Below are 17,578 nucleotides of genomic sequence, written 5' to 3'. Positions count from 1 at the left end.
CAAACCCAGGAACTATATGAACATAATTACAAAACACTTCTCATACAAATAAAGTGAAATCTAAACAATTGGAAAAATATCAATTGCTCATGGGTAAGCCAAGTCATAATAAAAATGACAATTCTAGTTGATTAAATTACTTATCCAGTGCCATACCAATCAAACTACCAAAAATATTTTATACAGCTAGAAAAAATAATAATATTTATCTGGAAGAACAACAGGTCAAGGACATCAACAAAATCAATGAAAAAAATGTGAAGGAAAGTGGTTAGCCATACCAGATCTCAAACTGTATTATAAAGTAGTAATTATCAAAACAATCTGGTACTAAGAAGTAGATTAGATCTAGTGGACCAGTGGAATAGATTAAGTACATAATACATTATAGTAAATAACTATAGTAATCTAGTATATGATAAACCTAAAGATCCAAGCTTTTGGAACAAAAATTATTTGACAAAAACTTCTGGGAAAACTTGAAAGCAGTATGGCAGAAACTAAGTATAGACTAGCATCTCACATCATATACCAAGATAAGGTCAAATGAGTACATGATTTACACATAAAGAGTGCTATTGTAAACAAATTAGGAGAGCATGAATAGTTTATCTGTCAGTTCCACAGATAAGGGAAGAATTTAGGACCAAACAAGATAGCGAGAGCATTACAAAATATAAAATAGATAATTTTGATTATAGAAAATTAAAAAGATTTTGCACGAACAAAACCAAAGCAACCAAAATTAAAAAGGAAGCAGAAAAACTGGGGCAGGGGGTAGATTTGCAACAAGTATCTCTGATAAAGGCCTCATTTTTCAATATATAGAGAACTGAGTCAAATTTATAAGAATATAAGTCATTCCCCAATTGATAAATGGTCAAAGGATATGAACCTGCAGTTTTCCAAGAAATTAAATCTATCCATAGTCATATGAAAATATTACTATTGGCAAATTAAAACACCTCTGAGGTACCACCTCATACTTATCAGATTGGCTAATGTGACAAACAAGTAAATTGTAAACGTTGGAGGGGATGTGGGAAAACTGGGACACTAATGTATTGTTGATGGAGTTGAGAACTGATCCAACCATTCTGGAGAGCAATTTGGAGCTATGTCCAAAGGGCTATAAAACGGTGCATACCTTTGATCTAGCAATGTCGCTGCTAGTTCTGTATCCCAAAGAGATTTTTTTTAAAAGGGAGTGGAAAGGGAGGCTATTTGTACAAAAACATTTATAGCAGCTCTTTTTTGTGGTGGCTAGGAACTGGAAATTGAAGGTATGCTCACCAATTGGGAATGACTGGATGAACAGTGGTATGTGATTGTGATGGAATATTATTATGCTATAAGAAATGACAAGCAGGATAATTTCAGAAAAACCTGGAAAGATTTACATGAACTGATGCAAAGTGAAGTGAGAAGAACAAAGAGAACATTGTACACAGTAACAGCAATATTGTACGATGAAGAATTGTGAATGACCTAGCTATTCTCAGCAATACAACTATCCACGTCAGTCCCAAAGGACTCATGATGAAAAATGCTATCCACCTTCAGAGAAAGAATTTACGTTGTCTGAATACAGATTGAAGCATACTATTTTTCACTATTTTTTGTCTTGTAAAAATTGAATAATTACATAATTGCACAAGTATAACCTATATCAGATTGCTTACTCTTGAGGTGGGGGAAGGAAAGGAAGGAGAAAATTTAAAACTCAAAACTTCCTTAAAAATTGTTTAAAATTGTTTTAACATGTAATTGGGTTGGGGGGGGGGAATGTTATTTTTTTTTAATGAGGAGGTTAAGACTTAATGGCCTTTGAGGTCCTCTTCAGCTTTAGATCTATGATTCTATGAATAGCTCTGATTACTCAGGAATTATTCCCTATGTTTAGCATTAGCCCAAATCTACCCCAAACTTTCCTCTATTGGTCCTAATCCTCCCCTCTTTTGTCAAGTAGGACAATTCTGTTCCCCCTGTGCCATGATAACCCTTCGGATATCTAAAAATAATGATATTGTCTACTCCCCTACCTCAGTCTCCTTTTCTTAAAGCTAAACACTTTCTTCTTTTTTTTATTCACCAAATCTTCATATAGCATGGTCTTGAGGCCTTTCAGCAGCCTGTAGTTCCCCTTCTCTGGACATGTTCCAGCTTCTGAATCTCCTTCCTGAAATGTGGTGCCCACAGTTAAAGACAGGACCTCAGTGGGACTGTTACCTCCCTAGTCTTAGATGCCAGCCTATTTAAACAGCCTGGCCTGATGATTGTCCCCTGTTCATGACTTGCATGATCTTTGTTCCCTCCTCACCTCCACTTCATGGAATCCGTAGTTTCCTTCAAAGTTCAATTCAGAGCCACCTCCTTCAGGAAGCCTATTCTGCTTTCTGGTTGCTACTGTCCTCCCCCTGAAATGACTTTAAATATATTTTGTATTTAATGGTCTATGTAAATGTTGTTGCCTCCTCTAATAGAATTTAGGCTTCTTGAAGGTAGGGACTGTTTTGGTTTTAATCTTGGAATTCTGAGCTAAGTTCCTGTCATAGGATAGGCATTTATTAAATGAATGGATGAATGTATTCATGCAGCCTAAAATGGAACTGGGTCTGGGTTTCCAAAAGTACCTACAATACATACAGTTTACCTCATTTCTTCATTTCTCATCAGGGTGCGTTGGGACTTACCACCCCAAACACTACACACACACACACACACACACACACACACACCGACTATCTTTTCATTTTTTGCTTCCACTTGCATCCACAATGCTTATCACAGTGCCAAGCATATAGTAGCCATTTAATAAATGTTTGATGCCTGTTTCCTGCCTCCCATTGATGCAGGTGAACACCACAGTTCCAGCGTCCTCGTAGCTGCCGCGGCTGGATCCGTGTTCCTCATCCTTACCCTCTCAGTCCTCTGCTGCTACTTCAAGAGACGGAAAGGTGACAACTGATTTTCTAGGGTTCCAGAAGGTTCAATGTTGGGGATGAAACCCTTCTCACCCAGGCAGGTCCACTGGCTTTTGGGAGGTGGAAGGACCAAACCTGTGGTTCTGCCCATGAAGGGAGGGTTTTCTTCTACCTTCTCTGCAATTTACAGCCCTGGGGCCCAATTTACCTGCCCAGGCTCACAGGGACAGGATGTGGCCAAGGCAGGATGCCAACCCAAGTCTCCTAACACTAAAGACAGCTCTATCCACTATGCTACCTGGTTACCTATCATCTCATTGTAGTGAAGTGGAAGATGCCAAATTTGGAGTCAAGAGACATGGGTTGGAAGGGAGGAAGAAAAACTTGGAAGTAAAGATGAATGCTAAAAATTGTCTTTACATATAAATGGGGAAAAATGCTATTAAAAAAAAAAGACATGGGTTAAAAGCCCGGCTCTGCCACTTGCTACCTGTGTGACCTTGAACAAATCTCTTAACCTCTCTACATCTCCATACCCTCATCTATAGAATGAGAGGGTTGAGCTAAACACCCTTGATGGTTCCTTCCAGCTCTAAAGCTATGACCTCACTTGAGCCTCACAGTAGCAGAAGCTCACTCACACAACAGCCCTGTGCGATGAGAATTGGGTGAGGATTATTATAGTGAGGCCCCTTGACAGGTTACCTTGACCATGACCTCGATAGTAAGCGTCCAAGATGAGATTCGATCTTGGGTCTTTTTGACGTCCATGTTGCCAGCATTCTATCTACTCTGCCACACTGAGTCTAGATAAAGAACAGAATGGTACCTAGAACATAGAATATCAGCTTGCAGGGGCACATAGAACACAAGATGGAAGAACTGGAAGCAGTCTTCTAGATAGATCATCCAGGCAAACTTCCTCATTTTACAAAAAAAGGGAAGCAAAGGCCCTGCTAGCAGCCCTAAAACTTAACCCCAGTTCTTTTGATCCCCATCTATATAGCTATTTCTTTTCTCCTATCCATTGCCTCTCTAAAGGTGTCTATGAGGCAGCTGGGCGGTGCAGTGGATAGACCTCTGAATTTGGAGTCAGGAAGACCTGAGTTCAAATTCAGCATCAGACACTACTAGCTGTGTGACCTTGGGCAAGTCACTTAACAAATATTGGCCTCAGTTTCCTCATCTGTAAAATGAGGATTATAAAAGCACCTACTTCCCAGGCTATGTTGTGAGAATCAAATGAGATCATACTTGTTAAGTGCTTTGCAAGTCTTAAAGTGTTATTATGATGTGGGGGTTGGGGGGAAGTCCCATTGTGTGTTCTTCCTTAGTCTCCCACCTCCAGATGTATTTATACCTGTGAAATCAGCATCCAAGAGTAGTTCTGAAGTAAAAAAGCAATTATGGAGAGTATATGGCCTGGGATGGGTGGGAAGGATGTATGTGGTGTAAAGAAACCAGTAAGTCTTTATTATAGTCAGAGAACTGGTCTTGGATGTGGGGGATTACTAGATAAATATATGTATAGAAGCCTTGGGGTAAATTTGGCTTTTTTTAGTACCAGCTCAGGATGCCCACCTGGAGCCTCCCAGGGGCCCTGCCCAAGATTCTCTTTAGCAGTGCCTGGAGCTGGGGGTGCTCCAAAGCTCGGGCCCAACAGCTACCATCACACTTTGCCATTCCCCAGAAGGGTTCTAAAGCCATTCTAACACTGGCCTGAGCCAAAAGTCTAACATTACCTCTTTTTCTTTTCTTCATCTAGGTCCGAGCCGATGTTTGGCCAGGTTTGTATATCCTGGGTACTGAATGATACCCCATCCCAAAGGGGAGTTTGTGTTCTCCTTCAGATGCTTTGCCTTCTTCCCAGGAAAATGTTTCTACCACTGGGCCCAGATAATTTCCCAATGCAATATATTTCCCCAAATCCTTGACCCAAGACCACAATAACACTAGCCTGGGCATATGCTCCTCTAGGCTCTGGCCTCAGGAGACCCAACCCTGTGTGACAAAGGTGAAGAGGAGGGATTCATTCCTACCTCATCACTGCATCTCCCCATTCTCAAGAAAAGAGACCAAGCTTTTACCTTTTATCAAGCCATGGAGGGAGGTCATCTGCCCCTGGGAGCGAAAGAACAAAGACAAAAAACATCCCCACTTTAAAATATGCGACATTCTGAGATGAAAGAAAATGACAAATAGTTCTCAAAGAATTACATTGGGCGTTTATAAAGCATGGATTCTAATCACTCAGTCACTGGCTGGTTGTGTGACCCTTTCCCTTCTCTGAGCCTCAGTTTCTTTCTCTAAAATTAGGGTACTATTCTAGGTGGGACCATCCATTCTATGCCCCGTATCTAAAGTTCCACAGCCTGTATCTATTTTCTAACCTTTTGTGTAGTAATGATTATGCCCTTATTATAGAGGAAGAAACTGTGATCTGGTGAAATTAAGTTATGTGTCCAAGCTACCAGAGCAATTCGGTGTCATAGTTGGGACTAGCCCTAGGTCTCCTGACTCTGGGGCTCTAGTCGCCGTACCTTACTGCTTCACATACCATAAGGTGGTGAAATATACTTCCCTGGCACCCATTCAAGTGTGGCAGGTCAGAAAAACTAATTTTATTTTGGCCTTGGCTGCATCTTCTTTTCTCTTTTAGGCCAGAAGCCTCAAAGAAGAACCAGTCACAGAGAGAGGTAAGGGCTTGATTGGGATGCCCCATGAAAGGCATGGGGAGAGTCAGTCACTACAAAACTACTGAGCACCTGCTTTGAACATAGCCCTGTGTTAAGTATGCTTAGGGGAGAGGATAGAGAGGAACTAGGAGACATGGTCTGTCTCCTCAGAGAGTTCCCAGTCTAATCAGGAAGAAAAAGAGGAACATAGATGCATACTCATCTGGTAAGGTTTGGAATATTTATTAAGCAACAGGCTCCAGAAGTTATGGAGTTTAACTCAAAAAGAAACTAGAGGTAGATAAGGTGTAATCAGGGAAACCTTCCTGGAAGAGGCAGGATATCAGAGAAGAAAAAAAACAATTAGGCTGAAGGAACATGTTCTTGAGTCTACTATGATGAAGAATGTGCCATAGACCAGTATGTCCCAGACTAAAATGTCACAGCTGGGAGGGACCTTAGAACACAGACTGTTAGAGCTAGAAGGGACCTTGGTGATCACTTAGTCCAACAATCTCATTTTTCAGACGAGAGAACTAAGTCCCAGAAAGAAATGACTACCCCAAGGTTCCACTGCCAACTAGATGATCTCTGTAGTAGCCCCTTCTAACCCCACTTCTATGACTCTAGGCTATTACCTGGATACCCAATGAGTTCATGTATGCATACAAACACGTGTATATAAACACATGTGTATATATGTATTAGATATGTGTATATATATATGTATGCACACACACATATGGACATATGTGTGTGTGCATGTCTCCTTCCCCACTTTCTACCCCAAGCCTGTCTCCTGACCCATCCGTATCCTTCCCTTCAAAAACTCACTGCCTCCGGAAAATCTTCCCTGAAGATAATAAGGGTTCACATTTAAGGATTCTGATTCTGATTCTGATTCTGATTCTGATTCTGATCAGGTCTTGATACTGCACGACCACTCAGGTGTCCAAATGGACCTGACTATTCAGCACTTAGGAACCTCTCATTGTGTATAGTTGTTGATCATACCGGAAATTTTGAGCACTGGATCGGGAGTTGGGAGAGCTGGGTTTAAATCTGGGTTCTGCTACTGACTCACTTTATGACTTTAGTTAAGTCTCTCTCCTTCCCTGGGCTTCCATTCACCTCTCTGTAAAATTAAAGTATTGGACTAGATGGTCCCTAAGATCCCTCCCAGATATGGTATTCTATATGTTTCGGCCCTAAGTGCTCTAATCCTGTAAGACAGTAGCAGCTACCGGAAGATTCACAACAGGGCAGTCACTCCCTTTCCCCTCCTCAGTCCATTGACTAGGAGGGGACTATTCCTCCCAACTGCTTTACCATCTTCAGAGATGGTGGGGGGAGGGTGACGCAACACTCCCAGAAGGATAGAAGGGAATGGGGGAGGGGGAGTGGCGGCTTTGTTGGTAAGTGCCTTCCCCATCTCTTCCTCTGGACTGAAGGTACCATGGTGACGGGTGCCATGGAAACTGGCAAGCTGGAGGGAGGCCAGGGCATCCCACAGTGACAATCAGCAGCCCACATGCAATGGTGCTGACCTCCCAGGGGTCCTGCCCAGAGCCGTTGGGCCTGCTCAGGGGCCAGGCTGGTCGCTGTTCCTATGCACCTTGCCTAACAGGGGTCCTTTGACAACCAATCACATTTATTTCTCACTGGTCAGATTCAGCCATGGGTGTAGCAAAGGGAAGAATCTTCCCCAGGGGCTTGCAGAGTTGGGAGCTAGAAGATCAAAGGAATCACAGAATGCCAAAGGTAGGAGGGCCCTTGCAGCATAAAATATCAGAGCCAGAGGTAACCTTGTTGTTGTTTTGTCAATTAATCCTATCAGACTCTTTGTGACCCATTTGGGGTTTTCTTGGCAAAGACACTAGAGTGGTTTGCCATTTCCTTCTCCAGCTCATTTGACAGATGAGGAAACTGAGGCAGAGTTAAGTGACTTGCCCAGGGTCACACAGCTAGTACATGTCTGAAGTCAAATTTGAACTCAGGTCCAGCACTCTATCCACTGTGCCACCTTGCTGCCCTTAGAGGTAACTTTAAAGACTAGCTAGTCCAGCTCTCCCTTTTATTTACTTGTTTATTCATCTATTTATTTTTTCATTCATTTATTTATTTATCTATTGATAGATTAATTCATTTATTTTTACAGGAAAGGGAAAGTAACTGCCTAAATTCACACTGCATGGCAGTGGCTGTCAGGACTCGAACCTGTATCTCCCCATATTTTATTCTACTCTGCCAAGGGGCCCAGCTTCCCTTCTCCTACCCAATCTGCCCCCTCCCCTCTTTCTCACTCCTTCCTCCCTGCTTCCTTGGGTAACTTGTTTAAGTATTCCTTGTGTCCTGACTTAGCTCCCTTCAGGGCAGAGTCCAGACAGAAATAGAGCCCACCCCAGTTGTTTCCATGACCCCAGTTAACGCCCAGCAGGTCTCCACAGGAATCTAATGTTTACCTCCCCATGAGAGCCCTACACGGCAAGACTGATGAGTAAATGCACCCCAAAAGCCTGAAAAGTCACCTGCCCTGGCCTTTGTATCAACTCACGGATTCCCTGGTCTCTTATTAGGTTCAGGACACCACCCTGGGCTGCTGAGAAATCTGGCTCCTTCCACTGAAGTGGAGGCTTTCATGTCATTTTCAGTGACCTCCCCCAGTAACCTCAACAGGAGCTTCGAATAGTCTTCTGGAGAGCCTGGTCATTGGGAATGGCTTTTACACAGTCACTATCATTGAGCTCTGAAAGCCTGGAGCATCATAGACCATGAGATTTAGAACTGAAAGGGAACTTAGATCACCTAATTCCACTATTTCACTTTCCAAAGGAAGAAATTGAAGCCAAGGAAAAAAGAAATTACTTTCTCAAGGTCATACAGGTGGTGGGTGAGCTTTTACAATCCATTACAACCTGGCCCCTACTTATCCTTTCAGTCTCATTAGAAGTGACTGTCCTACATTCCGTGGGGCAGCCAAACTGGCCTTGCAGCTTCTCACATGTGGTGCTCCACCTGTGTCCATGCCTCTGGCATTATTTATTCATTTATTTATTTATCAAGAGATTAATTCATTTATTTTTACAGGTGAGGAAATTAGGTGAACATTCCACCTGGCTAGAAGGCTCTCTCCCATCATCCTCTACTTTTTAGAAACTTCCTAGCTTTAGGAGATTCTGCTCAAGTACCACCATCTACACTGAGCTTTTCTTGATTCCCCCATGCCCTCCCTCCCTAATTACCTTGAATTTATTTTGTATTTATCATGTATATGTGAGAGAGTGAGGATACATTTCACATGGTCTTCCCTAATGGAAGGTAAGCTCCTTGAGGGCAGAGGCAGCTTCCTTTTAGTCTTTATATTCCCAAGTCCTAGCCTACAGCTGGGCACAAAGCTAGCACTTAACAATTGCTTATTGATTCATTATATGGTGCCCCAAAGAGTGAATATTAATTAATTCATCCTTAGTGCATATTAATTAATTAGTGAATATTAATTGATCCTTAGAAGGGAGTTGGGGTCCTATCATGCCCTTCATTCCACAGAATGAAAGCCAGGAGAAACTGTCATTTATGACCTTGGGCAAAGCAATCCACCTCCATGGGCCTCAATTTCTTCATCTGTAAGAAAAGAGGGTTAGACTATGTGACTTCTAAGGCCCCTCCAGCTCTAATTCTTATGACCTGTGATGTTAGGTGATGACTAAGTCATTAAAAAAAAAGGTAGAATCTGGGTCCCGGCCCTAGATTTCCTAAGGACCAGACAAGAACCTGCCCTAGAGTTTAGTGCTTTGACATTGGCCGAAGGGGTCTACAGCAGTCTGTCTTCTAGTTAGAAGCAGAAAAGTCAAGATCCGTGATAGTGATAGGATAAGGGAGGGGAGGAAGGAGAGGAGCAAAGGTCAAGAAGAAAGGGTCAAGAAGGAGAAGTTGCAAGGGGAAGACATGATTTGGCAAAAGGAATAGAGAAGATTCAAGGGATTTCTGGGTCATCTATGATCCTCCTCTGGCTGGCAGGGGTATAGGCTGAGAGATGGTACATAGCTTCATAACCTCCCTTGTGTGAATGTAGATGTTGGGACAAAAAGAGTCAGGGAATGAGGCAGTTTTCTTTTGTGATTCTTCTGAAACTGGGAGTTCTTTGACTCTTCTCCCCATCCTGGCCCACAGACTTACAAGACACAATGCTCAGGGCCAGAAGAGATCTAATAGAGTGGCAAAATGGAAGGAACCCTGACTTTGGGGCCAACATGATGTGGGTGCTTGGTGCTTGTGCTTGGACCCTAATTCTAACATTTCTCCTTAGCTTTTGCTCTAGTGCCTGTGCCTGGACCCCAGTTCTAAAATCACATCTCTCCCTAGCTTCAAAGCATTGGCCCTAGCAGTTTCTCTCCAGTTCAAGGGCAGCATGCCTTAGCAAAATGCTTATCTCTCCTCCTGATGCTGCAGCCAGCTGCATATATAGAATTTACTAGTGCGGCTGTGCACTGGGACATAACAATATTTACTACTTACTGACCTTCATGATATGTATCGTAGACATAGTCAAATGTATACTCCTTTACATTTATTTTGTCTAACAAGACATTTGACAGGAGCAACCTGGATATCTTCAGCCATTCCTGACCGATAGTTGACTTAGTGACGTTTCATGGTCAAAACACACCTCCAGGTAGCCCCCCTTGGGCTATTTCCTAGTGAACTCTGGGTAAGATACCTGCGCAGGAGATACAAAGGTGCAAGTTCCTTTAAGAACTTACCACCCCTTAACCACTCCCTAATCCCACCCCAAAACACCTAATTGACAGGTTTCACCCCCAAATCTCTTATAAAAACTTTCCTGCACCCATGTAAGGTTGCAGGTTCCCTAAGAACTCTTGCCCACTGTAAAGCATAATAAATCTTTGCCACCTTGACTTAAAGAATATTTGAGATCATGAATTCATTCTGGATGGTCCCGACCCTCTCCAGTCCTCGGGAGACCTTAAGCAGTTAGAGTCTGTAAAGGTACTCCACCCTCAGGATCCCTTCCTAAGCAGTTAGAGTTCATAAGGATGGGTAAAACCAATTTGATTCCTGAATCCCTGGGTTTTTCCCCCCTCAACATTCGGACCCAGGTTCAAATCCTACCTTTGACATTCAATACCTATATGATCTTGGACAAGTCTTTTAAGTTCTCTAAGTCAACACCATCTCTTCAGTGCCCAAGGTCATCAAATGAGGCAGGCCTGAGAGGAAGGAATCATGTTTTGCTTTTTTTTTTAATATACACTTACATGTCTTATCCACATAGATTTTGGCTTCACCAATAAGACGTACCTAATTCCTCCTCCCCTCCCCCAAACCTCCTTACCAAAGCCTTTTTTCTTTACCTTTCCAGCCAAAAAGGAACAATGAGATTGTATATGCTGATCTCCAACCCATTGGGAAAAATCCTCAGTCTAAGAGCCCAGTGGAGAAGGGTCTCCATTCTGAGTATGCCATTATTCATGTCCAGTAATTGGGACCCAGCAGAAGCAGCCCCAACAAGAATGGAAGGACCAATTTCCAGGGAATCCTGAGGACTCTCCAGTTCCAGGCAGAAAGAGGAAAGTTGAAGATTCTTTCAGGGACCTGAAAATGAAGCCATGGGGATCAATGAGTAGTAGAACCTGTGTGGGAGGCCCAAGTCTGCCAGTGACTAGGCTATGTAGTTTTAGGCAAATCCCTTCCCTTCTCTGGTCCTAATTTCTTCATCTGTAAAATAGGGATAACAACCCCTCAACTTCTTACCTCACAAAGCTTAAATGAGATAACAGAAGTAAAGCCCTTTGTAACTATAAAACCCTATATCAATATCATCTCTCCCTTCTGGAAAAAAAATGTGTTAATGGTGACCTGGAAGCAGCTCCTCATCTTCCAGCAAGGCTTGAAACTATGCACCCCTAATCCAATTGGGGTGCCAGGTCTCCTCAGATCTTTTGGCCTTGGTCTAGAACAGTGGTGTCCAATGCGCCACTAATCTATACATAAGGATCCCTGCTGGCTGCATATTGGCTTAGTGTTAAAATGTAATGTTATCTTTATTTTATTGTATTTTTATTTACTTCGTTAAATATTTCACAATTGTATTTTTCATCTGGTTCAGGCCACACTCAGGAAGTGACATCTCTGGCCTAGGACCCTAAAATGACACAAAAACTCTCTGGAGTTTATTCTAGGAAGAGAAATACTTGATGGAGACCATCAGAATAGAGACAATAGGGGGATACTTAGCTCAATAATAAATTGGCCAGTCTAGCACCAGGTTGAACCACTGAGCACAAGTGATCCATATGTGGGCCAACAGGGGAATCCCTAGACAGCATACAAAACCATCAATAACAAACCCTACCTGATAAAAATTGAGTCCTTAACAACAATCCTAAATATATAAAACACACAAGAAGCCTGGTATAGTGGGATAGAGAACTAGCTTCCAAGTTAGAAAGACCTAGGTTCAAGTTCCATCTCCACCACATACTGGTTGTGTGTCCCTGGACAGCTCACCTAACCTCTGAGAGCCCCTGGGCATTTCTCTAAAACTATTACCAGTTTTATTTATCGCAATTATTTTCATATGCTTTTTTCAAGGGACTTCCTCACAAGAACAAAATCATATAGCTTGTTAAAAAAGCAAATAAATAAAGCACACGAGGAAACTATAGACTGGCACTGGATAACCTTTCTTAGGCTCAGGTGGGCATTTCTAGATGGCATCAACAGGGGATGTGAGGAGTGCAGGGAAGGACTGCCAAGCTGGGTCTTTGCTACTCAGGACACAATACCTGGTCAGAAGGGCTATAGGTCAGCAAGCAAGGCCAGGAGGGCGTCCCACAGTGCCTCTGGGAGGGAAGAAAAGTAGGAGCGGAGTCATCCCACCTCTTCTCCCTTCGTAGCTACAGGGTCAAAGAAAAGCAATAGGAGGGAAGGACAAACTCCAGAAAAGCTGGCTGCTGCTTCCTGTTACACTAGTTTCCATAGGTTCAGTCCACTGTCTTATAAGACATATAGTGCCATTGAAAGTTCTTCCAGCAGGTATCAGGTCAGAAGGGAGAATGACCCCCATTAAATTAACAGAGCCATCTCCCTCCTCACAGACCACGGAGGTATCCAGGGATAGATTCCAGGGGACCTGTGAACTTAGAAAAGGAAAAAAAAATACAACCCTACATCTTTATTTCAATATAACTGGTTTCATTTGTAATCTTACTTATTTTATTTTGTGCCTTTTAAAACCGTTATTGTGAGGAATCCTACATGCCTAAGATAAAACGCATTAGGATTATAAAGCAAACTGTTATGCAGAGGAGTATATAGGCTTCACTAGATTGCCAAAGGTGTCCATAACACAAAAAAGATTGACTCCTGGGGCCACAGTCTTGAATCAAGATAATCCTGCCCTGTGTCTCTGCTAGGAAAGCATCCCCTGAATCTGTGACCCATGGAGAAATATCCCTGAGCTGACCAGGTAGGAGAGAGACAGGCTCTTTACTGCCGCCCTCCCTGTTCACACAGCCAGATGGGATTAGCTGTTAACTATGATGCTGTAAGGGACAGCGGAGCCAAGGACACCTGGGAACACTCTCCCCATTCGTGAGTCGTTGCTATCCATCATCATGCCCACCACGTTACCAAAGACGATGGGAACTAGGCCTACCCAGTAACACACATGCCCTTAGCTCAAGGACAGGAACCTTCTCTGGAAGAGGAAGGGAGTAGCCGTGTGTCCCTCCCAAGGAAACTGCTATTTGAGAGAGCTCAAGAAGAAGGCAATGAGAACTTCAAAGGAATCGCTTGATAATAGTGAAATGAAGCACAGGGAAAATATCACTGATTTGGAGTCAGAAGACCTGGGTTCGAATCCCACTCCTGATATTACTTGAGTGACCTTGAGTAAATCACTCTCTGGACCTCAGTTTCTTCAGCTGTAAAATGGAGTTCGGGTAGACTAGTTGGCCTCTGAGGTCCCTTTCAGCTCCAAAACTATGACCCTGTAAATTTTAGGCCTTGGAGCTTTTGTTCACCTTCCTTGAGGGGCAAGAGACTTTGGGTATTAAACATTTTTCTTTCCCCACTCAGACTCTCTCAAAAGAGGGTTTAATTATCAGGTAACAATCCAATAGAAAGAAAAGCCTTATTGATTGAGCACAAGTGATCTATGCATGGGCCAACAGGGGAATCCCTAGACAACATACAAAACTATCAACAACAAACTCCACATGGTAACAATTCAGTCCTTAACAACAATCTACTGGTATGTAAAACTCCCTCCACTCACATGGATCAGTTAATCAATAAACAATTTTTGTGCCACTCACTACTATGCGCCAGGCACTGTGCTAAGTGCTAGGGATACAAAAAGAGGCAAAAGATGGTCCCTGCCCTCAAGCAGTTTACAATCTAATGGAGAGACAACAAGCAAACAAATATGTACAAACACAAGAAGAAAATAACTAAAAGGGAGAAGGCACTGGAATTAAGGGGTGTTAGGAAAGGCTTCCTGGAAAACATGGGACTTTAGTTGGAACTTAAAGAAAGCCAGGGAGGTCAACAGGACTTTGTTTTGGTCACAAGAAAGGCTGGTGAGTGTGGATGACTCAATGTTCCCTGTTCCTACTAATTAAAAAACTAACTCCAAGTGTGCATCTTCTGTAGGTGGTGGGTCAGAAGCCCCATTCTAATTCTCTATGGAAAATAGAATCACTAACTAATCAATAAATAAGCATTCATTGAGTGCCTATTGTGTGTCTAGTCCTGTAGGGGATACAGAAAAGGAAAAGACATGGGTTTTGCTCTCAAGAAGTTCACAGTCTAGTTGGGGAAATGATATCTACACATCTGAACCAAAGAACAAAGAGAAAGACTGAATTGAAAGGCAAGCTCTTAGTTTGAGGCCAAGTCTGCCATAAACTTGACCTTGGAGTCCTTTTTCTTCTCTTGACCTTAGAAATCATCATTTATAAAAATGGAAGGGTTAGAATAAATGGCTCCTTCCAGCTCTAACAGCGAGACGATATTGTATAATGAAAAGAGCATGACCTAGTCCTAGAATTATAAGGACCTAGGATAGAGTACCAGCTCTGACCTCTACTAAATACAACAGCAGACAAGTCAACCTCCCTGTGTCTTAGTTTTTTCATCTGTAAAGCAAGGAGTGAGAATTCTTGTACTGCCTATCTCTAGGGGTTGTTACAAGGAAAGTATTTTGTAAAAATCTTAATCAGTCATTCAGTCCACAAGTAGTTATTAAGACCTACTATGTGCTAAGCACTGTGCTAGACACTGGGAATACAACTACAAAGAATGAAGTAATCCCAACTCAAAGTGTGCTCACAGTCTTAAGATGCTAAAGAAATGTGAGCTATGATGATGAAGATGATGGTGATGGTGTGCCCAAGATTCCACAGAGAAACATGGCTTAGCCAAAACTCAACCTACAAGCTCCTTCCTTTACATCTTATTCCCCTCCCTTCTGAGGTTATCTACGTATTCTTTTCACAATGGCCTTGTGGAGACAATGACCCCAGAGAAATATCACTTTTTTAAAAAATTTCACTAATATGTATTACACACCTACTGCATACAGAGCCCTGTGCTGGGAGTTAGAGCACATGCAAAGCTTGGGTAAGACACCATTGTGGCTCCCATGGAGCTCGTAATCTAGTAGGAGGGTGCTGTCAAAGATAACTATCATATGGACTTATAGAGCATTACATGCTAAGAACACCAAAGAGGTGAAAGAGAAATGCTCTGTGAGGTGTGATGAGGAAAGCCATCACTGAAATGGGGGAGTGGGGGTAGTAACTCCAGTGGTGAGAATTACCAAATAGGCCACAGGGGCCACTGTTCCTCAAGTCACACCATGTAGCAAGCTGAGCATTTCTTCCATGTAATCATGGGTGTGTGTGTGTGTGTGTGTGTGTGTGAAATAACTCCCATTTCTCTAAAACTTTAAGTTGTCCAAAGCACTTTACCCACAACAGATCTATGAGGCTGGTAGAAAAAGGATTGTTTTTCCCCTTTTACAGATGAAATTACTGAGGCCAAGTGAATCTGAATGACTTGGTCAAGGGTATCAGATCAATGGCTTGCTCTCAAGGTTCCTGTTCTCAAGTTCATTGCTCTTTCCCTACCATATTTTATCATCCTCACTTTACAAGGACCCCAAGGCCTGGGGAGAGCTAAGTGGCTAACTCCCTAGCCAGTTGCAGCAGAGCTGAGCCTATATTTATGGCCTCAGATTTATACACCCCAGGTTATACAGAGAATGAGCTGAGAATGAAATCCAGTCGGTACAGTGAATAGTGCACCAGGAAGACTCATCTTCCTGAGTTCAAATCCAGCCTCAGACACTTACTAGCTCTGTGACCCTGGCTGAGTCACTTCGCCCTGTTTGCGAAATGGCAAAGTATTCTAGTATCTTTGACAAGAAAACCCCAAATGGGGTCAGGAGGAGTTGGACGCCACTAAACAACAACATACTGACTGCAGTATGGCACTGACCTAGAGTGAAAGCCCCCAGCTCTGTTTTCCCAAATTCTTTTGAATCCTCTCCACGTCAAAGCTCCCTATCTGACTACATGTGTGACACCAAGGCTCAGGTCAGCACATCCTGGATGAGGCAGAGCTTACCTGAGTCTGCCCCCTCCTCCCTGCCTCTCTGAGCCCAGTCTGGCACTGCCCAGAAGCAGAAGTCTGGGCTGTCCCCTTTCTCCCTCCTACCCCACACCCCAGACACAAGGCCTCCTTCCTGAGAGACATCCTTCCTGAAGGTCAGAGGAAAGGGACAGGTTGTCTCTCTGATGCATGAAGGATGGGAGGACCAGCTTCCTCCCTTGAAAAATCCCTTCCAGTTTCCATCAGGGCCATTCCCAAGCCTCTAAGCGGCGGTTGCCAGGTAAAGACTTCCCGAGAACAGATTGATTTCCAAGGGCAGCTGAGAAAAGTCGTATTAAATGTGCAAATTGCTGTAGCAGCCCCCTTGATGAGCCCACGTGAGGCAGCCTCCTGCTCAGTGAAGATGAAACACATGTATGTGCTCCCTGACAAGCAGAAAGCCACTGGTTCTGAAGATGGCTGGGATGACCAACCCAAAACTGTGCTCCATGGTCTGAGTACTCCTGGTGCTTCAGGAGTCCTAACCAGTGGGGGTGCCCTCCGTTGGCTGCAGCAGAGCTGACTCCCCTTCCAGTTCCAGGGTGTGATTTCCAAGGTTGGAAGCTCACTGCACCAGCTAACACCCACCAAATCAGGTCCCCACCCTCCCACCCCCCAATACTCTTTCCCTCATGCTGAAGCATTGCCTTTTCTGGTTCCTCTTCTAAAAGACCAACCTTTCCAGGAAGCCCCTGCCCCCAAGCAGTTCCCCAGCAAAGCTTCTCTATTTCTGTTTGTGACCTTACTTTTTTCTCCTTCTTCCCCTTCCCCCACGCTACTACCCAGCAAATAAACTGGGAATGGAAGGACAAAAGCAGCTATCCTCTCCTGGTCTCCCAACTCATCCCTTAGCCACGTGACACCAAACAAGTCACTTCCCTGGTTTTATAAAATGCTCTAAATCTAGATTCACTGATCAAGTATTAACTAAGTTTTCTTAACTGTTCAATGAGGGGGTTCCACAGGATGTCCTCTGAGATCCCTTCCAACTCCAGTTTTATGATCCCATCTGAACCTTTACTTCCTCATCTGTGAAATGGGTGTGATCATTCTCATACTACTTATCTTACAGGGCTATCAGCAGGAAATTAATCACATGGTAAACAGAAGCATGCTACACAAGAGTCAACTATTGTGATTATTGATATCGCTGTGTTACTACCTTCCCTCGGGCTCCATTTTGAGAAGGTATCCATCCCTCGAGGATTAACAGACCTTGTAAAAGGGACAATAACACTGAGTCTCTGGACCCTCAGCCCTACTTCTGTTCCCCCAAAGTGTCCCACTCCAGATCTACCTGTC

General features: G+C 43.3%; 1 protein-coding gene across 1 annotated transcript in view; it reads left to right on the top strand.

Moving 5' to 3' along the window:
- LOC118843783 (tyrosine-protein phosphatase non-receptor type substrate 1-like) overlaps window positions 1–14,340 on the top strand; it is a 31,892-nt gene extending 17,552 nt beyond the window's left edge. Inside the window, exons 3-6 of the mRNA XM_036751554.1 lie at window positions 2,856–2,957; window positions 4,690–4,711; window positions 5,584–5,620; window positions 10,980–14,340. Coding sequence (XP_036607449.1) covers window positions 2,856–2,957; window positions 4,690–4,711; window positions 5,584–5,620; window positions 10,980–11,099 — 281 coding nt within the window. The 3' untranslated portion in view covers window positions 11,100–14,340. The remainder of the gene's footprint in view (window positions 1–2,855; window positions 2,958–4,689; window positions 4,712–5,583; window positions 5,621–10,979) is intronic.
- Window positions 14,341–17,578: the final 3,238 nt, after the last annotated feature.

The sequence above is a fragment of the Trichosurus vulpecula genome, chromosome 3 (genome assembly GCF_011100635.1).
Source record: "Trichosurus vulpecula isolate mTriVul1 chromosome 3, mTriVul1.pri, whole genome shotgun sequence".
NCBI lineage: Eukaryota > Metazoa > Chordata > Mammalia > Diprotodontia > Phalangeridae > Trichosurus > Trichosurus vulpecula.
Note: the sequence above shows the minus strand (reverse complement) of the source record. Positions and strands in the feature narration are given on the sequence as shown.